General features: G+C 39.4%; 1 protein-coding gene across 1 annotated transcript; it reads left to right on the forward strand.

Moving 5' to 3' along the window:
• The first annotated feature begins 1208 nt into the window (after positions 1 to 1208).
• Positions 1209 to 17299, forward strand: mlec (malectin). Its single transcript, XM_088335523.1, has 6 exons — positions 1209 to 1427; positions 3765 to 4007; positions 8856 to 9034; positions 9100 to 9276; positions 12239 to 12296; positions 14447 to 17299. The coding sequence occupies exons 2-6, from the start codon at positions 3806 to 3808 to the stop codon at positions 14689 to 14691; spliced, it is 861 nt and encodes a 286-aa protein (XP_088191649.1). The 5' UTR covers positions 1209 to 1427; positions 3765 to 3805; the 3' UTR covers positions 14692 to 17299.
• Positions 17300 to 18990: the final 1691 nt, after the last annotated feature.

Genomic DNA, 18990 nt, shown 5'->3' on the forward strand with positions numbered 1-18990 from the left:
GTGAAGAAACCTTGGGAAGGGACCGCACAAGAGATAATCCACCTACCAGAATGACCAGGCTGCAAAGGATGTTGCAATAACAAATAATACGCAGATAATGTCAACAAAAGAAAACAAATACCTAGTCGTCTGTTTCGGCTCCGGAACGCCTCTTCAGGTTGTTCTCGTTGGTTTAATCCATATAAAACCAATTATTATGTAGGATTAAGCACGGAAAGTCTTTGAAAAAGTGTAGAAATTAAGACCAAAAAAGGATAAAGACTACAGTAAAAAGGAAGGTGAAAGCAACAAAAAAGAAGCAAAAAGCAAGGGAAAAAGAAAAACTAAGAAACATGAAAAATAAGATGAGAAAAATGTTTTTTAAAAATAAATAAAAAATTGGAAAAATATAAAAAGGAAGAAAAACAGAGTTCAAAAAAGGAAAAGCTTTTGGAAAAAAATAAAAGAAAAAAAGGAAAATAAGGATAAAAAAGAAGAAAAAAATAAAAAAGCCAAGGAAAAAAACTGAAAAATAAAATAAAAGATAAATTAAAAAATAAAAAGATGGAAAAAGGCAAGAAAAAAGTAAAAAGCAAGGAGAAAAGTAAACAAAAAATAAACAAATAAAAAAGAAGAAAAACAAAGAAAACAAGAAAGCGAGAAGAAAAAAGCTGGGGAAAAAAGAAACAGACAGATTTTTAAGGGTCCCTTTCATCTGTATGCGTTATTACCAATAACAATGTATCATTATGCACAATATAAGGTCTTTTTTTTTAAATATTCTTCTTCTAAATGATAACGATATTTGTGTTTTTAACTGAACCATTTTATATTAAGCAATTTTGAAGTCAAGCAACCCGGAATCTCGGAAACACCTAACAAAAAGTTTGAGAAAATGATGCGATTTTCAGTGCAACAACAAATAAACCATGCAATACACAAATACACTTTACATTTTATGTAAAAAAGCTAATCATGAAACACTTCATCTCTGGAAAAAATACAGCTAAATTGTTTATAATTTTTACAGTGCTAATAAAATATAGATAACATACAAAACAATTTTAAACTGTTATATACTGAACAAATGTGAAGTGAACAATAGGGAATAAAAGGTGTAATGCATATTAACCAATCACAAAAGTGGTAAAAAGAAGCGTCTCGAAGGAACCTGGCTCTTGTTTGGAGCCGGCTCCCCTCATTCTCTTCAAAGAGCCAGACCATAGACTCGTTTCGTTCGCGAATGACACGTCACTAGTTACGTTGCACTGCAGCTAGCGTTCACACATTTTGAATGAAAGTCGTGAAGTGTGAGACCGACATTATTCTGACAATATACAAATAAAAAAGACGTTTAAATTATCCGTCGGTCTGTGCATTAGGGGAAACTGTGTCACCGGCGCTAGCCAGGTTCTCACTGACAGCATTTCAGAATTACAGAGGAGAAGGTAAGACACATGTTAGCTACGCTCTCCAGTCGACCACGTATTTCTGGTTAGACAGGTACGTTAGCCTGCTAGCAACTGGCGACCGGTATTTAATGTTAATTTCTGTTTTAATACAATGTCTGGTATATTTATTCACGTTTCTATGATATGAACGCATTCTTTTTGTTTTATGGCTATGTATGGCTCTGCCACGGTGTGGGTTTTGTTCTTGTTACTGGGCACTGCTAGCATTCTTGCTAACTCCTATCATATCGCCTGTCATCACGTCATGTGCCCTAGCCTACTTCAAAGTAAGGCTGCAACCAACATCTATTTTAATAATCGGCGAATCACCGATCTATTAAAACGATTAGTTAAATAATCGAATACTTTTTTCAAGTATGAAGTTGTTTAATTGTGGCAATCAACAATAAAAATGAATACAATGAAAACTACATATTTTATTGAACATACTGCAGAATCATAAAAAATAAATTAAAACGTAATCATAAAACCAATCAGTCGCAGTGCTCGGTTATTAAAGACATAACTCCATAAATTAACCTTTGTCCATTTATTAGGGACAGGCAAATAAATAAATCAAAACCAAGTTTATGTTTTTGATCCCTGTAATCCAGTGATTTTCAATTATTTTCTGTCACGCCCCCCATCAGAAGAAGAAATCCTCTTGCACCCCCTCTAGAAGTCTCCTCATCCAGGTTGATTACTTTTTCATGGGGTCACTTAAGGGTCTGCTTCACTTTGTATCTTCACTTAATACCCGATGCTTTATTTCTGTGCTATATGGAGGGTGTGGAGATTAAATGTAAACAAAACACTGCAGATGAGAGTGCCACCGATCCCTATTTTAGTGGAGGTGCAATCGCACTTAATTCTTTGGAAAGTTAGATTTTTTTTTAAAAATTCCCTGAGGTCAAACGCACCCGCGCCCCCCCCTGACAGAGGCTCGCTGTAATATAAAATGAGGCTTAAGACTGCATTGGGAAACTGAACAATAATATGTGCATTTTGTAGAGTACATTCATGGGTCAACTGCAAAGTCGATATCAAATGTATTTAACAATTCTCAACACTTTGACATCAAACGATTTTAACCACTGACATTTGTTGTCCAGACTGCACACATCCTGTTTCTAAAATTTTGTCAGGCACAGTCGGGCATAACGCTCAAGCTCTCTTTTCATGGTTTCTGGTTTATTCCTGGACGCTGGCTATTTCAGCTGAAAATGAAAATCTCCATTCTGATCCCTGCATGTAATACGTATATCATAGAAACAGTTTTGACTTGAACTTTGCTGGAATCTTACCGAGACAAATCAGATTCTTTGTTTGAATGTACGACGTGCTTTCTCTTTAAATTTTCTTGCGTCACCTATCTACCCCATTGATACGCAAAGTCTGCTTTGCAAGCTTTGTAAGTAGTCTTTCTATTAGCTTTGTCCAGGGTCCGATTGTCCCAAACTTCAGAAGCTTTGGTACGAGTACTTGATGTTGGCGTTGCATTTCTGCATTGTTACTGCTTAAGAAATAGAAGCTATTGCGCAAGTGGGACTTTTATATAGTGATGTCTCTCTTTGTTGGAAAAACGTGTCTGATTACTAAAGAATAGAAATACAAATGAAAAACAAGTCTAAACACTAAATATACATTTGCAAGCCCAGACAAAACAACAGCCAAGAAGGACCAAGCTCGATTACTCGTTCCAAAACAAATAACCAACAAAATTGGAAAAAAATGCTTTATGTGCAAACACTTGAATGTAATTGCAAGTACAGTAATGTTTATTTGTATAGCCCTTAATCACAAAGAGTCTCAAAGGGCTGCACAGACCACAGATGATTGTAAACCACAGACTATTATGACACAATTTCCTGATCTAAAACCTACATGGGGGCAAATAATACACAGATATTGGCAACATAAAATATAGGTAATTTATATGCTATAGAATAATAGTGTGTACAGTATGTGTTAAGAGTCAAGTGTGGCAAAAAAGAGACACTTTTAGTCTTCTTTGCAGATGTATTACTTGCAGTTGATGCATAGTATGTCCAGTCCACTTACGATTTCAATTTTGGCAGCCGGTGATATATAATCTTGTTTTTATAGCCAGGTCAAAACCAACCCTAACTATAATATACTTTTTTTTAAAACTATTTTTTTGAGAATATACATTGGCGACTAAGTCAACATCCTTTTTGCAATAAACCAGTGAATGTGTTATTGTTAATGCATTTAAAAACCAAAACAGGTCAGCGGCCATCCTAACACACAAGGAGGGTTAGAGTAGCGCTTAATTTGCACATTGGTGACTGTTGAACCCTTTCCCTTTCGCAGAGGCAGTCTCCCATTGGAAGATCGGGTGTGCATGTGTTGCGATGAAGCGGCTCACGGCGCAGCTTTTCGCTGGGCTGGTTGCAGGGGTGCTGTCCGTGCTGCTGGTGCAGTGTCGAGCGGACAGCGGTGGCCCCAGCCTTGCTGAGAGAGTGATCTGGGCTGTCAATGCCGGAGGGGAATCGCACGTTGACGTGCACGGTATTCACTTTAAAAAGGACCCTTTGGAAGGCAAACTTGGGAAAGGTGAGTAAACATGAATCATGTATCTGTATGAAGCGAATGCACATAATTCAGACTAAAGAAACAAAAGCTTATAAAGTAGCAATAATGTCTTGCAGATAATGATTATGTTGCCACTGGTGACAATTTGAGAGGTTTGTGTCTGGTGAAGCACTGTCAGATTTAAAGATAAAGGAACTTATATTTTATTCATCATTTGATTAGCACAAGAATGCAATATACAGTATACACTGTAGCATAGAAAAATCGTAATGTCTTACTTTTTTGTTGTTGTTCATCCATCCATTATCTGCACCATTTATCCTCAGTAGGGTCACGGGGGTGTTGGAGCCCATCCCAGTTATCTTCGGGCAGTGGGCAGGGGACACCCTGAACTGGTTGCCAGCCAGTCGCAGGGCACATAGAGGCAGATAATTTGCTCGCTCATTCACACCCAGGGACAATTTGGGCCGGCCAATTAACCTGACATGCATGTTTTTGGAATGTGGGAGGAAAACCGGAGTGCCCGGAGTAAACCCACGCAAGCACATAAAGAACATGAAAACTCCACACAGGAGATTAGATCTCATGACCTTAGAACTGTGCCGCACACGCGCTAACCATTGCGCTGCCATGCTGCTCGTAATGTCTTACATCAACTTATAAATTAAGTCTCTGGTCCTCCTTTAGAATAATAGCATAAATTGAAAGGTAATTTTCCATTATAGACAAAACCTCAATGCAACGATAACAAAATGGGTGGCGTGACTTGCGGTTAGCTTGCTAATACCATCACTAATTCTGTTGTTAAAGGTGTGCACAAAATCAGGATCCTTGGTCTCACTAAAGCTCTCTGCCATGAAGCAGGGGGACTGCACGCCTTCCTCTGCATCTGCAGATGCTCAGCACAGTAATACGTTACACATAGCTCCATTTTAGTAAGTCATTATTAAAATAAGGCCATCTTATGGGAATAAATACTTGATGGCTTGACTTGCTGATTATTATAGCAAGCTTTTGTTTAGGGCTGAGGTGTGCGCCGGATCAGAATCATTGGTCTCACAATCACCTTCTGTCATGAGCTATGTTCCCTCTAATTTTTCATGTATCTGGGCAAACACACAAGCCTCCCTAAGCAAACTGAGGACTACTGTGAGCAACATCAGATATGCACGCTTTATTTTTAAATAAGTAATTTGGTCCACTTAAAAAAAAGACAAAAATCTGAAAAATAGGATTTGTAGATGTTATACAGTATGTGAGAGTCCTGCTTTGGCCATGGAAAGAGTCCTGCTTTGCCCTGGCCGAGGGTCCTGTTCTGGAAGATATGAGATATAAACCTTTCAGACATAACATTTTGCTCACATTAAAACATTCACATTTTGCAAAATGATTTGTGCTGTAGCTTGTGATACAGTACAAATTCCTGTAACACTTTGTCTGTAAAATATCTAATTACAGTTTTTCTTGGCATTTCTACTACCCATAAATGACCTAATAGTAACAACATTTAATGATTAATATCCATAAAGACAAAATCTTAATAACCGTCACTAAAATATGCACAAATCTGACTTAAATTTTACTTTATTTTTCCACGTCTGTCCTTCTCACTTCTCCAATTGTTGTACACTTTGTCCAGGTTGATGGCTTCGTCTGCTTCTTGCTTTGATTTTATGCGCATCGGCTGGTCCAAATGTGTCACTTCAAGACGATTTCTGGATTTTGTTTTGATATGATTCATTAAACTAAATCCTCTTTCACAGTCGGCACTGGAAGCTTGAAATGTAGCACAAATATCCACAAGCTGTGAGATCTCCTTTAGTTCCTCTCATCTAAGTCAAGTGTTGCAGCAACCATATCTGAGAATGTGCTGATTGACCTCTGTTTAAGTTTTTGCTTCATTATGTTCTTGAATTCAGCATACTGACTGTTAATGGTCTCCATAGACTGTGATGGGTGGTGGAGAATGGCCTCATACTTCTTTGCCAATGTAGCAATGTCTGCTGATCCATACACATGCCCCAACCCTTTGTCAAACGTAAAGAAAAATCATCTGAATTTCCTGGGGCATTATTTTATATTATGCTTTGAGGTCAGGTGCAAAACGTCTGTATTTTCCAGACAATAAGGTACATCTAAAAACCCTAATTCGGCCAGAAAGTTGAACCCGTGAGCCTTATATACCGCTCAATACAGCAGATAATGCATAAAATAATTGTTGGCGTTACCAGAGAAGGTTTTACAGTCATGCCGTATTTAAGGAGTCAAATCTATAAACTATGCTGACCTTAATTTTAAAATATGGATTGCAACGGGAACGGAATTTGAGTAGTGGCACTGACATTATCACTTGACCACCAGTGACACAAATGACAGCTGACAAGGCATTAGACTCTCATTAGTTTTTGATTTGCATAGTGCATTCTGATATGTTAAACAATCCCGCCACTTCACTTGTGCATCAATAACTTGTTTTCTCTATTCTTTAAGCTCTATTGGATTGGAGATTCTTCAAGCTGAGATCTACTTTTAGTTATTAATTAGCGCAAAGGTCACCCAGTTTTATATGCAATTCTTTAATAACTCATAATGTTATTACTTTATTGTTACTATACTATTATGTTAATGGTTCAATAGACTCAGTCAACCGCTAAAAAGTTAACTGGAAAATCAGAATCACCCAGCACTGGTGAGCTATTTTCAGAACAGGCCCTCAAGCACTTCAGCTGCCCTTAGAGCGCACCCTGGTGTTCATCCGCACTGTGTTGGAGACCCCTGCGCTAATGCCTTTTCACATGTCATATGTACCACTGATGGTTTAGTGGGTGTGCGGGCGCTCTCACCACCACTACTCTGGCTTGATTCTCATTGCATACAATGTATGCGATTTGAGTTGGCAACACATGTTAATCCATTGTTTTAATATTTACCCGTACGCACGGAAGCTCTTACTGTAGTCTCAATTTCATGCGCCTTATAGTCCAGTGTACCTGATGTATAGAACGTACATTGTCTTGCGAAACTATTTGGCCCCCTTAAACTTTGACCTTTTGCCACATTTCAGACTTGTCACGTCATGTTTATTTGTATAGCCTTTAATCACAAAGAGTAAGTGCTGCACTGATCAAAGACTATTGCAAACTATTATTACAGACTATTTCAAACATAAAGCTATAAAACTGTAATTTCTTGTGAAGAATCAACAATAAGTGGAACACACTTAATCGGATATTAGAAACTTTTTTTAACAAATCAAAAACGAAAAAGTGGGTGTGCAAAATTATTCAGCCCCATTGAGTTAATACTTTGTAGCTCCACCTTTTGCTGCGATTACCGCTGCAAGTCACTTGGGGTATGTCTATCAGTTTTGCACATTGAGAAACTGATATTTATGCCCATTCCTCCTTGCAAAACAGTTCGAGCTCCGTGAGGTTGGATGGAAAGCGTTTGTGAACATCAGTTTTCAGTTTATTTACAGATTCTCAATTGGATTGAGGTCTGAACTTTGACTTGGCCATTCTAACACTTTTTTGGCAAACTATTGCATTGTAGCTTTTGCTTTATGTTTTGGATAATTGTCTTGTTGGGAGACAAATCTCCGTGTTAGGTCATTTGCGGACTCCATCAGGTTTTCTTCCAGAATGGTCCTGTATTTGGCTCCATCCATCTTCATCCATCAATTTTAACCATCTTCCCTGCCCCTGCTGAAGAAAAGCAGGCCCAAACTATGAGCTGCCACCACCATGTTTGACCGTGGGGATGGCATGTTGAGGGTGATGAGGTTTGCTGCTTTTACGCCTATTATAACGTCTTGCGTTGTTGCCAAAAGTTTGATTTTGGTCTCTTCTGACCAGAGCACCTTCTTCCACATGTTTGGTGTGTCTCCCAGGTGGCTTGTGGCAAACTTTAAACGACACTTTTTGTGGATATCTTTAAGAAATGGCTTCCTTCTTGCCACTTTTCCATAAAGGCCAGATTTGTGCAGTATACGACTGATTGTTGTCCTATGGACAGATTCTCCCACCTCAGCTGTAGACCTCTGCAGTTCATCCAGAGTGATCATGGGCCTGTAGGCTGCATATCAGTTTTCTCCTTGTATGAACTGAAAGTTTAGGGGGACGGCCCTATTTTGATAGATTTGCAGTGGTCTGATACTCCTTCCATTTCAATTTTATCGCTTGCATAGTGCTCCTTGTGATGTTTAAAGCTTGGGAAATCTTTTTGTATCCAAATCCAGCTTTAAAATTCTCCACAACACTATCTCGGACCTGCCTGATGTGTTCCTCATTCTTCATGATGCTCTCTGCGCTTTAAACAGACCTCTGAGACTATCACAGTGCAGGTGCATTTATACAGGCTTGATTACACACAGGTGGATTCCATTTATTATCGTTAGTCATTTAGATCAACATTGAATCATTCAGAGATCCACGCTGAACTTCTGCACAAAGTTTGCTACACTGAAAGTAAAGGAGCTGAATAATTTTGCACACCCACTTTTTTGTTTGTTAAAAAAGTCTAAAATATCCAATAAAGTGTGTTCCACTTCATGATTGTGTCCCACTTATTGTTGATTCTTCACAAGAAATTAGTTTTATATATTTATATTTGAAGTCTGAAATGTGGCAAAAGGTCACAAAGTTCACGGGGGCCAAATAGTTTCGCAAGCCAATGTATATGACAAGACAATTTTGGGGCAGGGCGCATTATACTCCCATGCGCCTTGTAGTGTGGAAAATTAGTTTTATTTGATCCATCCATTTGTGTCAATTGTTAAAAAAAAGTCCATTAGAAGGCCATGCAATGTGACAGAAAGTAGCCATGTATTATTATTTCTGACTTTATATATGGTTACATTTTCCTTTTCAGCTTCTGATTATGGGATGCGTCTGCCGATCCTCCGATCTAGTCCCGAGGATCAAATCCTCTACCAGACGGAGCGTTACAATGAAGACACTTTTGGATACGACATCCCGATGCGAGAGGAAGGCGACTACATACTCGTAATGAAGTATTCAGAAGTTTACTTTGCCCAGTCACAGCAGAAGGTAAAACCTTGATAAACTGTTTCGTGTCGGAATACGGATCCCGTTTCACATTGTGGTCGGGACAGGTGTTCGACGTTCGACTCAATGGCCACGTGGTGGTGAAGGACTTGGACATCTTTGATCGAGTGGGTCACAGTACGGCACACGATGAAATAGTGGCTTTCTCCATTCGTCGCGGTAAACTGAGCGTGCAAGGCGAGGTGTCCACGTTTAACGGCAAGCTAACAGTTGAGTTTGTAAAGGTGAGTTCAGTCAACAACTGCTTTATGAACCCTTGACTTTTTTCCCACTTTTTTTCAATTATATTCAAGGTACAATGATATTAATCAGTTCCAGACCCATAAAATCTTACTGTATTTTCCGCACTATAACGCATCGGATTATTAGGCTCATGTAACTGAGATGACTATAGGAGATACAGTGGAACCTCGGTTTTCTAACGCCTCTCAGTTCGAACAAATCGGAGTTCGACCAAAAATTTCGAGAAATTCTTGCTTCGCTGTTCGGTCAAAAATTCGGAGTTCGAACGCCGGTAATGCGTGAGTGCGTACGCTAGAGTGCGATGCTGAGCAGCGTACGGGTGTAGATCGTGTGGATCGCCTTCACCCCTCGTGACCAACTGCTATCACATGCGCACTTGCCTCTTTTTGCTTTCGCTTTTAATATCGGTGAACGGAGTGTTTTAGCCCCTAACTATGCCTCCGAAGAAGGTCGGTGCAAGCAGGACAGGTGAAAAAAGAAAAGTTGTTGGTACAACTATTGCCTTTAAGAAAGACATAATAGCTAAATTTGAAAGAGGTGTGCGAGTTTCCGATCTTGCTAGGGAATACATTATGCGCCTTCTGCTGACCACCACAAAGGTAAGAAATCCTATTCATAATTCTTTTCTTAATCTTTTTTTTTTTTAACACGTTTGTGTTAGCGTAATCTTTCGTACAGAAGATTACAATAACGCGAACGTACGATTAGCCTGGGTTAGCTTTATGATTAGGTTGAACATTCAGGTAAACATTCAGGGTGTTGGAACGGAGCCCCCTTTCCAATGAAGCGCTAGCCACCTGTGGTGCTAAATGACTTGTAAACGACCTGATTTTTTTATTATTACACGTTCATGTTAGCGTAATCTTTCGTACGGAAGATTACGATAACGCGAACGTACGATTAGCCTGGGTTAGCTTCATGTTTACGTTAAACATGCATGGTAAACATTCAGAGTGTTGGAACGGATTAAAACGATTTACATCATTTTTAATGGGAAAAATGATTTCAGTGATTGAACAAATCGGTTCTCGAACAGGGTTCTGGAACGGATTTTGGTCGAGAACCGAGGTTCCACTGTACTGTGTTTATTCGTGTTTAACTGTTAGGCTCTTTATACACTTACAGCATTTAATAGTGCAATGATTAATCAGTCGATGAGCATTGCTGATTACAATTCGCAGTGCCCGAAACACAAATTTGCTAGTGCATTCTGAAAAGCTAAACAGTCTCTTAACTTCTTCTGTGCATCAATTTTTTCTCCGTTTGATATGTGTGCATACGTAAAAAAGAGCTTGTCAAGTATTCTGTGGATATACTTTGATATCTGTTTGTCTTTCGCAACGTTAACGACACACAGAAAAATAAGTGGAGAGACTGTTTAACCTAACAGAATGCACAATGCAAGTCAGTGTTTCTGGCACCGTGAGTAAAAATAGTGTGATAATGAGATGATTCCTAGTGCCATTTCTTATGTGATCTGTACTACTAGAGCTCCATGCTAAAGTGTTGGCGTCCTCATCATTCGAATCCAATTGCACACTATGTTTTTTGATTTGGGCGAGGGATTATGATCTATTGATCTATATCCTTGCTCATATAAACCTCATGTAGTATAGTAAAACACACCTAAGAAAACTGTGTGTTTCCAATCTTGTCTGCTATACTCTGCACTATTTAAGGCGCACTTTCAAATTTCTGGGTTATTTGCGCCTTATTGACGGGAAAACGCAATAATTTTCCCTAAAAAGATTTTTTTAACAATAACTAGCTGAGTGTTAAAATTGTATTTGAATGCTTTTAAAGGGGTGTGGCCTGGTTTGATTAATTTTAATGGTTTTCCACCTTACATATGCCCTAAAGTGCTTAACATTCCATGACTGATGTATGTGATTTAGTCATCTATTACTTTTCAGCAAGGTAGATGGGTTTCTAATTGGTGTCCATATCCTTAAGAAGGATTTAAATTGTGTGAGAATTAATACTGTCTTTATTGTCATGATAATAACATAGTGATCATTGTTTACATTGAGACTAGTCATGGCACTCCCGCATAAACTTGTAATAAAACTTGAAAGAGAGAAAAAAGGGGTCTGTAATTTAAGAAGGCTGAGCAGTGAATTTAATGGTTTGGGGAAAAAAAGAAGCATTAAAAGGCCTGTTTAAAAATGTCAGCAACAATTTGAATACTGTGATAGAACAGAGCGTCTTTCATGCATACTAGTTAAGGACAAACAAATATCTGAAGGTGAGATCACAAATCCTCAATCAATGTCAGACCAGATGGGATTCAGAAACTGCAAAGGGCAAAATGACTTTCATGTTCTCTTGAGCCCTGCAAAATATACTCGACAGAATGATTATTCGGGGTTTTACTATACAAACATAAACGGGTAAATGGTCAACAACAGCATGGACTGTTGCTCAGGTGGTTTTGTAGCAGTTTGATATTCTAGCATTTTAGGAGTAAAATCTGTTTCGCAGTGGGGTTTTTGTTTAGTGCTAATGTTGTTTCTAACTATCACAGTTGTAATCTGAGTAAACTGATATGGTCAATTCACAGAGGAGTCATCAATATTTTTGAAAATGTGGCAGTGTTTTCACCTTGCCTCGGTTTAAAGGTAGGAAGTACAGTATGGTTAACCAGTAAAAGGAGAATTTTTGTCTCTTGTCCATCACACGATGGCAACATGGGATTAAGTTTCTATTCTATGCGCCTGGAGCAGGAAGAATTCTCCAAGTGTCAAAATATGAATTCGGTCATGGTCAACCTTTTACATGTTCTTCCTTGAATGGTTTCGCAAAATCTCTGTTTTACATAAAGGATCATCTTTATGTGGACAGCTCTGTTATCCAAATCCACGTAATGAATTTCTCGCTTGCAAAAGAAGCATTGCCTTTCTCGCGCTTGGATGTAGTTTTGAGCGACTTTTTCTGATTTTTCAGGGCTATTACGATAATCCGAAGGTCTGCGCCCTCTACGTCATGAAAGGAACACCAGAGGGTAAGTTATGTGATTTAAATCCAAGCACAACATTTTTCGTACCTTTTTTTGTACTTCTGTTAATGAAAAATAACTTGATAGAAAATAACTTGAGTCTCCCAAGAGATTTGTGATTTGTCAACACACTGGCAAATTAGTTTACGGTTTGATTTTGACAGTCGTATCCCTCAAATTCCTTGTGGGTCCAAATTACGACAGAATGTGTAATCTTGCAACTATGTGATTCTCAGAATAATTAATGTAATCTATTTAGCGGGACTCACTTTGTTAACATTCAATCGTGGATTAGTTCAGTTTGCCATCTTGTGGCGGCCATGTCCAGAAAGTTTTTTTTGCAGTGTCATGGGATGGGAAAGACTAGAAAGTGCCGCAGTGGTCACAGAATCATTAAACATCTTGAAGATGCGTTTGGAGCCTTAATATTTTAAAATAAGTGTCTAGAAATTTCTTCCTAATCTCCTGGGACTAAATATGCTTCCTCAGTTCCATGTGTAGTGTGATACACGCCACATTTTATACTTTGAGTATCTTCTCCTATCCATCCATCCATTATTTGCACCACTTATCCTCAGTAGGGTCGCGGGGGTTGCTGGAGCCCTTCCCAGCTATCTCCGGGCAGTGGACAGGGGACACCCTGGACTGGTTTGCAGCCAGTCACAGGGCAGGCAGACAGACAACTCCACTCGCTCATTCACGCCTAGGGACAATTTGGACCGGCCAATTAACCTGACATGCGTGTTTATGGAATGCGGGAGGAAACCAGAGTGCCCGGAGTAAACCCACGCAAACACGAGGAGAACATGGAAACTCCACACAGGAATGTTCGATCTCATGACCTCAGAACTGTACAGCGGACGCGCTAATAACTCATCTGCAGTGATGTCCGATCTTCTCCTAATCACCTTTAAATAGGCAGACTAGCTCATTACAATCTATGAGTCACTATGCTCATCAGGGGACATACTTTAATTTCCTTGAATAACATATTTGCTGACCTGTTTAGCTTCATCAGTTCGCTTAAAAAAATAGAATTCAAAAGTAATGTATGATTTAAAATAGTGAGTTTTTATTTGCCTTTTTGAACTATATTGAAGTTATTTTTGCAGCTTCTTATTGGTGATATAATCAGCTAGTTCAACTTTTTGGAGCTTTTTAAAATGCCAATTTCTCACGTAAAACACAGTCTTACATGAGTGTTAGCCGCTATGCCTGCCTTGCCAGAAATATAGCACATTTTTGCGCTCCTACCCATCTCATTTACATTTAAGCCAGGGGTCTCAACGTAGTGCCCACGGCTACCAGGTCGCCCCCTGAAAGTGCACAAGAGTAGCCTGTTGGCACGTTCTGAAAATAGCTCACCAGTGATGGGCCATTGTGATTTCTAGTGAATTTGATTTCTAACTGACATTGTTTTAGTGGTTTACTTATAATTACAACCTGTAATAACTTATCAATACAATAAGTTATTTTAGATATGTATATAAAAATGGTAGCCCTTTGTGCCAATGAAATGAAATGATCTACATTTATATAGCGCTTTTCAAGTCAAGACTTCCCAAAGCGCTTTACAGTGTGCTTCACATTTCCCAATAGCGGCCTTGCAGCCATGTAAGGCGCTAACCTGCTTATTGGGGGTATTAGGGGTTCAGTGTCTTACCCAAGGACACTTAGACATGTAACACAGAGGAGCCGGGATTCGAACTGCGATCTCTTTATCCCAAGACGAGCGCTCTACCTCCTGAGCCACTGCCGCTCCAATCAGTAACAAAAAGCAACACACGACTTTAAAAGGTTAAAAAAAAAACTGATTTAGACATTACAGCTTTTTCTTTGAATATTTGAAATTTCCGACTGCATACCTGGTCTTTGAACTCGCCATGTGTACAGCGCAGAATCCCAGTAGATTTTTTCTCTAGGAGAAGCATGGTAATCATGACTTCCCAATTGTCTCCACCAAAATGAGTTTTATAAGTGAGGGCATTTTGTCAAAGGTAAGATATGATGCTTTTAATGCGATTGTAAAAGTGCTTAAAATCACACATGTGCCCTTTAGTTAAAAATAGCAAGAATAGTGTCTTCATGTACAAATACTTCAAGAAAATTGACACAGAATGAAGCTCACCTTTCTACTAAACTTTTTTTGTATAAAGATGTGCCAAAGCTCCAACCTCATCCTGGTTTGGAGAAGCAGGATGAAGAGGATGATGAAGAGGAAGACAGCGAAGGAGGGGAAGAAGCGGGCAAAAAGAAGCTCCCACCCGATTCCAAGCCCAGGGTCCAGTCGGGACCCCGAACGCCCAACCCTTACGCTGCGGACAACAGCAGCCTCATGTTCCCCATCCTAGTTGCGTTCGGGGTCTTTATCCCCACTTTGTTCTGCCTCTGTCGGCTGTGAGACGACGGGACGGACACAAAATTGACAGGTATGGGGCGGACGGAGGCAAAGCGTACACACGAGTCTGAGGAACTATGGACCACACAGGACAAAAAGACGAGTACGGCAAGGAAATACTTGGAAATACTTTGTCCCACTCAGTCATCGAACAGGTTTCATTTGGAATAAACCACAAAATGGATCATGGACACAGTCCCCTTTTTTTTGCTGCTTATTGTTTGTTGAGTTTGGCCACTATGTGTGTGTGTGTGTGTGGTATCACTTAGCATGTCACGGAAAACTGTTTGAGCATTTATTCAATTACGCTAGGCTAGCAGAACTTTACTTTATAATTATCAGCAATTTGAGTGCTACAAGTAGGGTCCAGTAGGCTTCTGGTTTGTGACGCACTCCTAGTTATGTGAGGTTTACTAGTCATTGAATTGTAAAATGTGTCGTGGAGGGGTCAGCAGCCAAATGTTGAATAGAGTTTTAATGGACTACAAAAAAAAAGATGTCTGAAGCCTTTTTTATCTTAAAAGAAAAAAGGGATTTATTGATAAAAGTTTCCCATTTAATATATATTTTAAACATTTTCACAGCATTGGAAAACGCTGAGAATACTTTGTTTTGTCCTATAAAAACCAGATTTAAGAAATATTTACTTCCCTCACTTTTTCTATTTCCAAACATTAAAGAAAAAACTCTAAGGAGCTTCTAGAGCAGCGCCAAAGAGCCACATGTGGCCTTTGAGCCGCAGGTTGCTGACCCCCAGTGTAATGCATGTAAATGGATATTATGACGGAAATCATTCCTACACGACAATGTTCAAACGGTTTTCCGTAAGCAGTAGTAATCCGGAAGGTTGAGATGGGAAATGCGCGCATCATAGAAACAACATGTTTGCGTCGCTCCTTTGTTTTCCAGCTTTTTGGTTGGCAAGTGTCGTTAAATCCATTTAGCATTTAACAAGATAAAAATGCGAGAAAATGATAACTTGCAACAGCGCACTCAGACTTTTTGGGTGTGAAAACAAGAGGGGCTTTGTATCCCCTTGCATGAAATTGTTGACGATCATGAATTGCTTCGTGTAAGTGGCGCTTGACTTGAAGAAAGCACAACGTCGCCGTCGCTTCCAAAACATGTTTACTCCGCGTCTGTTGAATTCCCGACCGCCTTTTAAGAAGCTCCCGTCTTAAAGCTACCCTTAATTTCCGGCCTTTTTTTTTCACTGATCTTTCGTTTGACTTCTGCCGTCATCGTTGAGCAAATATTTGTATCTTTGCAACATCTTCGGTCACGTCATCACTTGAGTCCTCTTAAACAACTTTTGGGCTACTGTTGGTATTTTTAAGTCTTAGTCTCTAAAAGAGATGTTTTTTCCATTCAAATCAATTACAAAATCATGTGCGGTGGATTTTTTTTATCTACTTTGCGTACAGCACGAAGAGTTGTTTACGTGGTGCCAATTTCTTCCCTCGCCTCAAACTATCATTTCGTTGCCATGTTTGCTGTGTCCCACTGTCACGTGTGTGTATATATGGTACAAGATCTCACATTTTCGTTTAACGGTTTTCTCCTCACTTTTCTGTTGTAACTTAAGAACTTGGGGAAGGGGCTTTTTGTTTGTTTTTGTTTTCTCTTTAAGAGACCTGTGGCCTTCTTGTGTGTGGGAGGAGGGGGTGCTTTTGGGCGCAGTGTGACATAGCAACAGAAAGATTAACAAATGAATAGACTGTCACAATATCAAATAAATTAGCTTATTTGTGCAAATGTGGGCTCTTCCATTTGATTATATGTAATTTAAATCTGTGTGGGTTGATCTGGAGATTTGTGTTTAGATTTAGCAAATGTTGCCTCAGTGGTTTATTTTTTGAGATGGGATTAATCAAACATGATTATTTTATTAGTGTGACATTTTTGCACTGCCTCGTGTGTCGTCGCTGCCTTGAATCATTGAATTTGTTGCCTTTTTTTCTTGTGCCGATTCGTCATTCCACTCCAGCTTGCCGGAATGAAGTTTCATCTGTCAGCAGAATTTAATTTATACTTTGTTCCAAGAAGAAATGTGCGGGAAATAGGAAACTTCTGTGAAACGATGACTTATTTTTAGACCTGGGTCCTGGTTTTACTAGTAGTGAAGGCATTGAAAGGAAATGAAGCATCCGTCCAGTGTTTTCTCACGAGAACCAAAGACTTGCGGTCAGTCCATCAACACTTTGCGTCCTATCTGCTTCCTTGCTTTCCTTTTTTGAAGCGCTCAATAAATCAGGGAATTTAAACTTATGTTGAAATTCTAGCACTCCTCAAACAAGAACATTTGTGAGGGGAACTTGTTCATTCTGTGATTAATTGTACCCCTTTTATCTATAAACCCTTTCCTTAAAAATCAACTGTACAATATATGTGAGGCATATTCAAACTGTGACACATTTTGGCAGCAAAACTTCATCCGAAGCCTCCAAGGTCCAAATGAGTTCAAATTTTGTCACCAGCCCCAACATGAGCATGTGAGAACCTGCTATGGCCATGTTTTGGATTTACAAATGGAAGGTGGCAGGTGGTTGTCCTGTATCTGCAGAGTGATGAAAATGCTGTCTCTTTTTAATAAATGTGCTATTTTATCAGACTGTTCCTGATTTTCTTCCACCCTGACACCAAGTTACAGTAGTATGAAAAAATATCAACCTTTTGTAAATACATTTCTGCACAAAATCACCATCAGCTGCTATCTGATCTTTGTAAAAATCGCACGAATGAAAAAAAAAAACAGTCCGCTTTAAATGTGTTACCAAAAAGAACTTATTTTTTCAATTGGGTACAGATGCATTTATTTAGCTAAATTTTCCTTGTGCTGGGGGTCAAGAAATTGAGTCTAACAGTAAACCCATTTGGTTGGTTTGCTGTAAAGTCATTGAAGGACACACTTTCAAAATAGCGAATACCATTAACACAACATGTGAGGCGACCTCCAAAAGAGACTGAATGCTCAAAGCTCGTTTCCACTTGTAGGTTGGCGATTATGCCCTTTTGCTGGTATTTTATGCCACGCCTGTTGCAGTTAGTATAATTTTGTCCGTTTAGCGCCGGGCTTACCTGTTTTGTCTACTCCCGGTTAGTGCTCGTTGGCTGCCCACCGTGTATTGTTTGTGCCCGCCTCTGGTTAGCGCTAGTTTTGCCGTGTCCCTTATTTATTCCAGACCAGCTTTGTGTTTCTCGCCATAGCTGTAGCTGCTTTTCGTTGTTGGTTCCCAGTTAACCAGGATCCTTATCGCATGTTTTCTGATTGGCTAACCTGGCGTTAGCGCCAGTTTTGCCTCATCATTTGGTTTATTCCAGGCCGGCTTTGCGTTCATCGCCATAGTCGTTGCTGCTTTTCATTGTTGGTCCCCGGTTAGTCTGGCTGCACACCGCATGTTTTATGGTTGGCTAGCCTCACCTTTTCCTGAAGAGGCTGCGTCCACCTTTCGTTTATCTGTCTAAACCTGCAATCTGCTAAACCTTGTTTGCTCTCTGTGTGCTTTTTTTTGCCAGTTTTCCCCTTTTTGGCTGCACCCTCTTAGTTGTATCGTTACTGCATTCGCCTGCAACACCTAGTCATTCTCCACAAAAACTACCGAAACTTAGATCAAAACCCTTGTAATCTCTTCAAATGATCAAAATGTAAAACAAACTGACATGTTTAACAGAGTGCTGGTGTACCTCTGATGACGCCACAGCTGCTCAGGATGACAAAGACGAGAAATGTAGTCCTTATAATACATTATCTTGGAAAATGATTGGAATATATTGATGAAATATATGTATATAATATATAGAATCATGCAAAAAGTACTACCTCACATTCTGCTTGTTTAAGAATTTGGGAATACCTTTAACTAAAACCCCCCAAGAATGTATAGGGTTTCATATTGTAATGAGGATAGCATACAAACATGACAAAAGGGGAAGGGATAAGTAACGGAATCATCGGCTGCTACAAAAGGCATCGCTTGTAGTTATTGCTGCACAAAAAATTATATGTGATGGTTCTGTTACTTATTACTTCCCCTTCCTCCATTGTTTGCCTAATATTAGAAGCTCTAAACCTTTGTGTTTTTTTAGTTATAGAAGAAACTTGTTTTTTCCTCTCTGGGATTTTGACAACGATCAGATCACACCTGATTCGATTCCCGTGTTATATGTCGAAGTGTCCTTGGGCAAGACACTGAATCCCTAATGCCTCCAATAATCAGGTAGGCGCCTTGCATGGCTGAATCCCTATTGGTGTGTGAGTGTGTGTGTGAATGGGTAAGTTTGGGAGGTGTTAAGTGACTTGAA

This window comes from Urocampus carinirostris, chromosome 5 (genome assembly GCF_059441175.1).
Source record: "Urocampus carinirostris isolate Australia breed hairy pipefish chromosome 5, RoL_Ucar_1.0, whole genome shotgun sequence".
Taxonomy (NCBI): Eukaryota; Metazoa; Chordata; class Actinopteri; order Syngnathiformes; family Syngnathidae; genus Urocampus; species Urocampus carinirostris.

Excerpts from the sequence above, each read along its gene's own strand:
- mlec (XM_088335523.1), top strand. The coding sequence starts at position 3,806 with ATGAAGCGGCTCACGGCGCAGCTTTTCGCTGGGCTGGTTGCAGGGGTG. Across the intron at positions 4,008-8,855 it reads GGAAGGCAAACTTGGGAAAG|CTTCTGATTATGGGATGCGT; the intron begins GTGAGTAAACAT and ends TTTCCTTTTCAG. Across the intron at positions 9,277-12,238 it reads TAACAGTTGAGTTTGTAAAG|GGCTATTACGATAATCCGAA; the intron begins GTGAGTTCAGTC and ends CTGATTTTTCAG.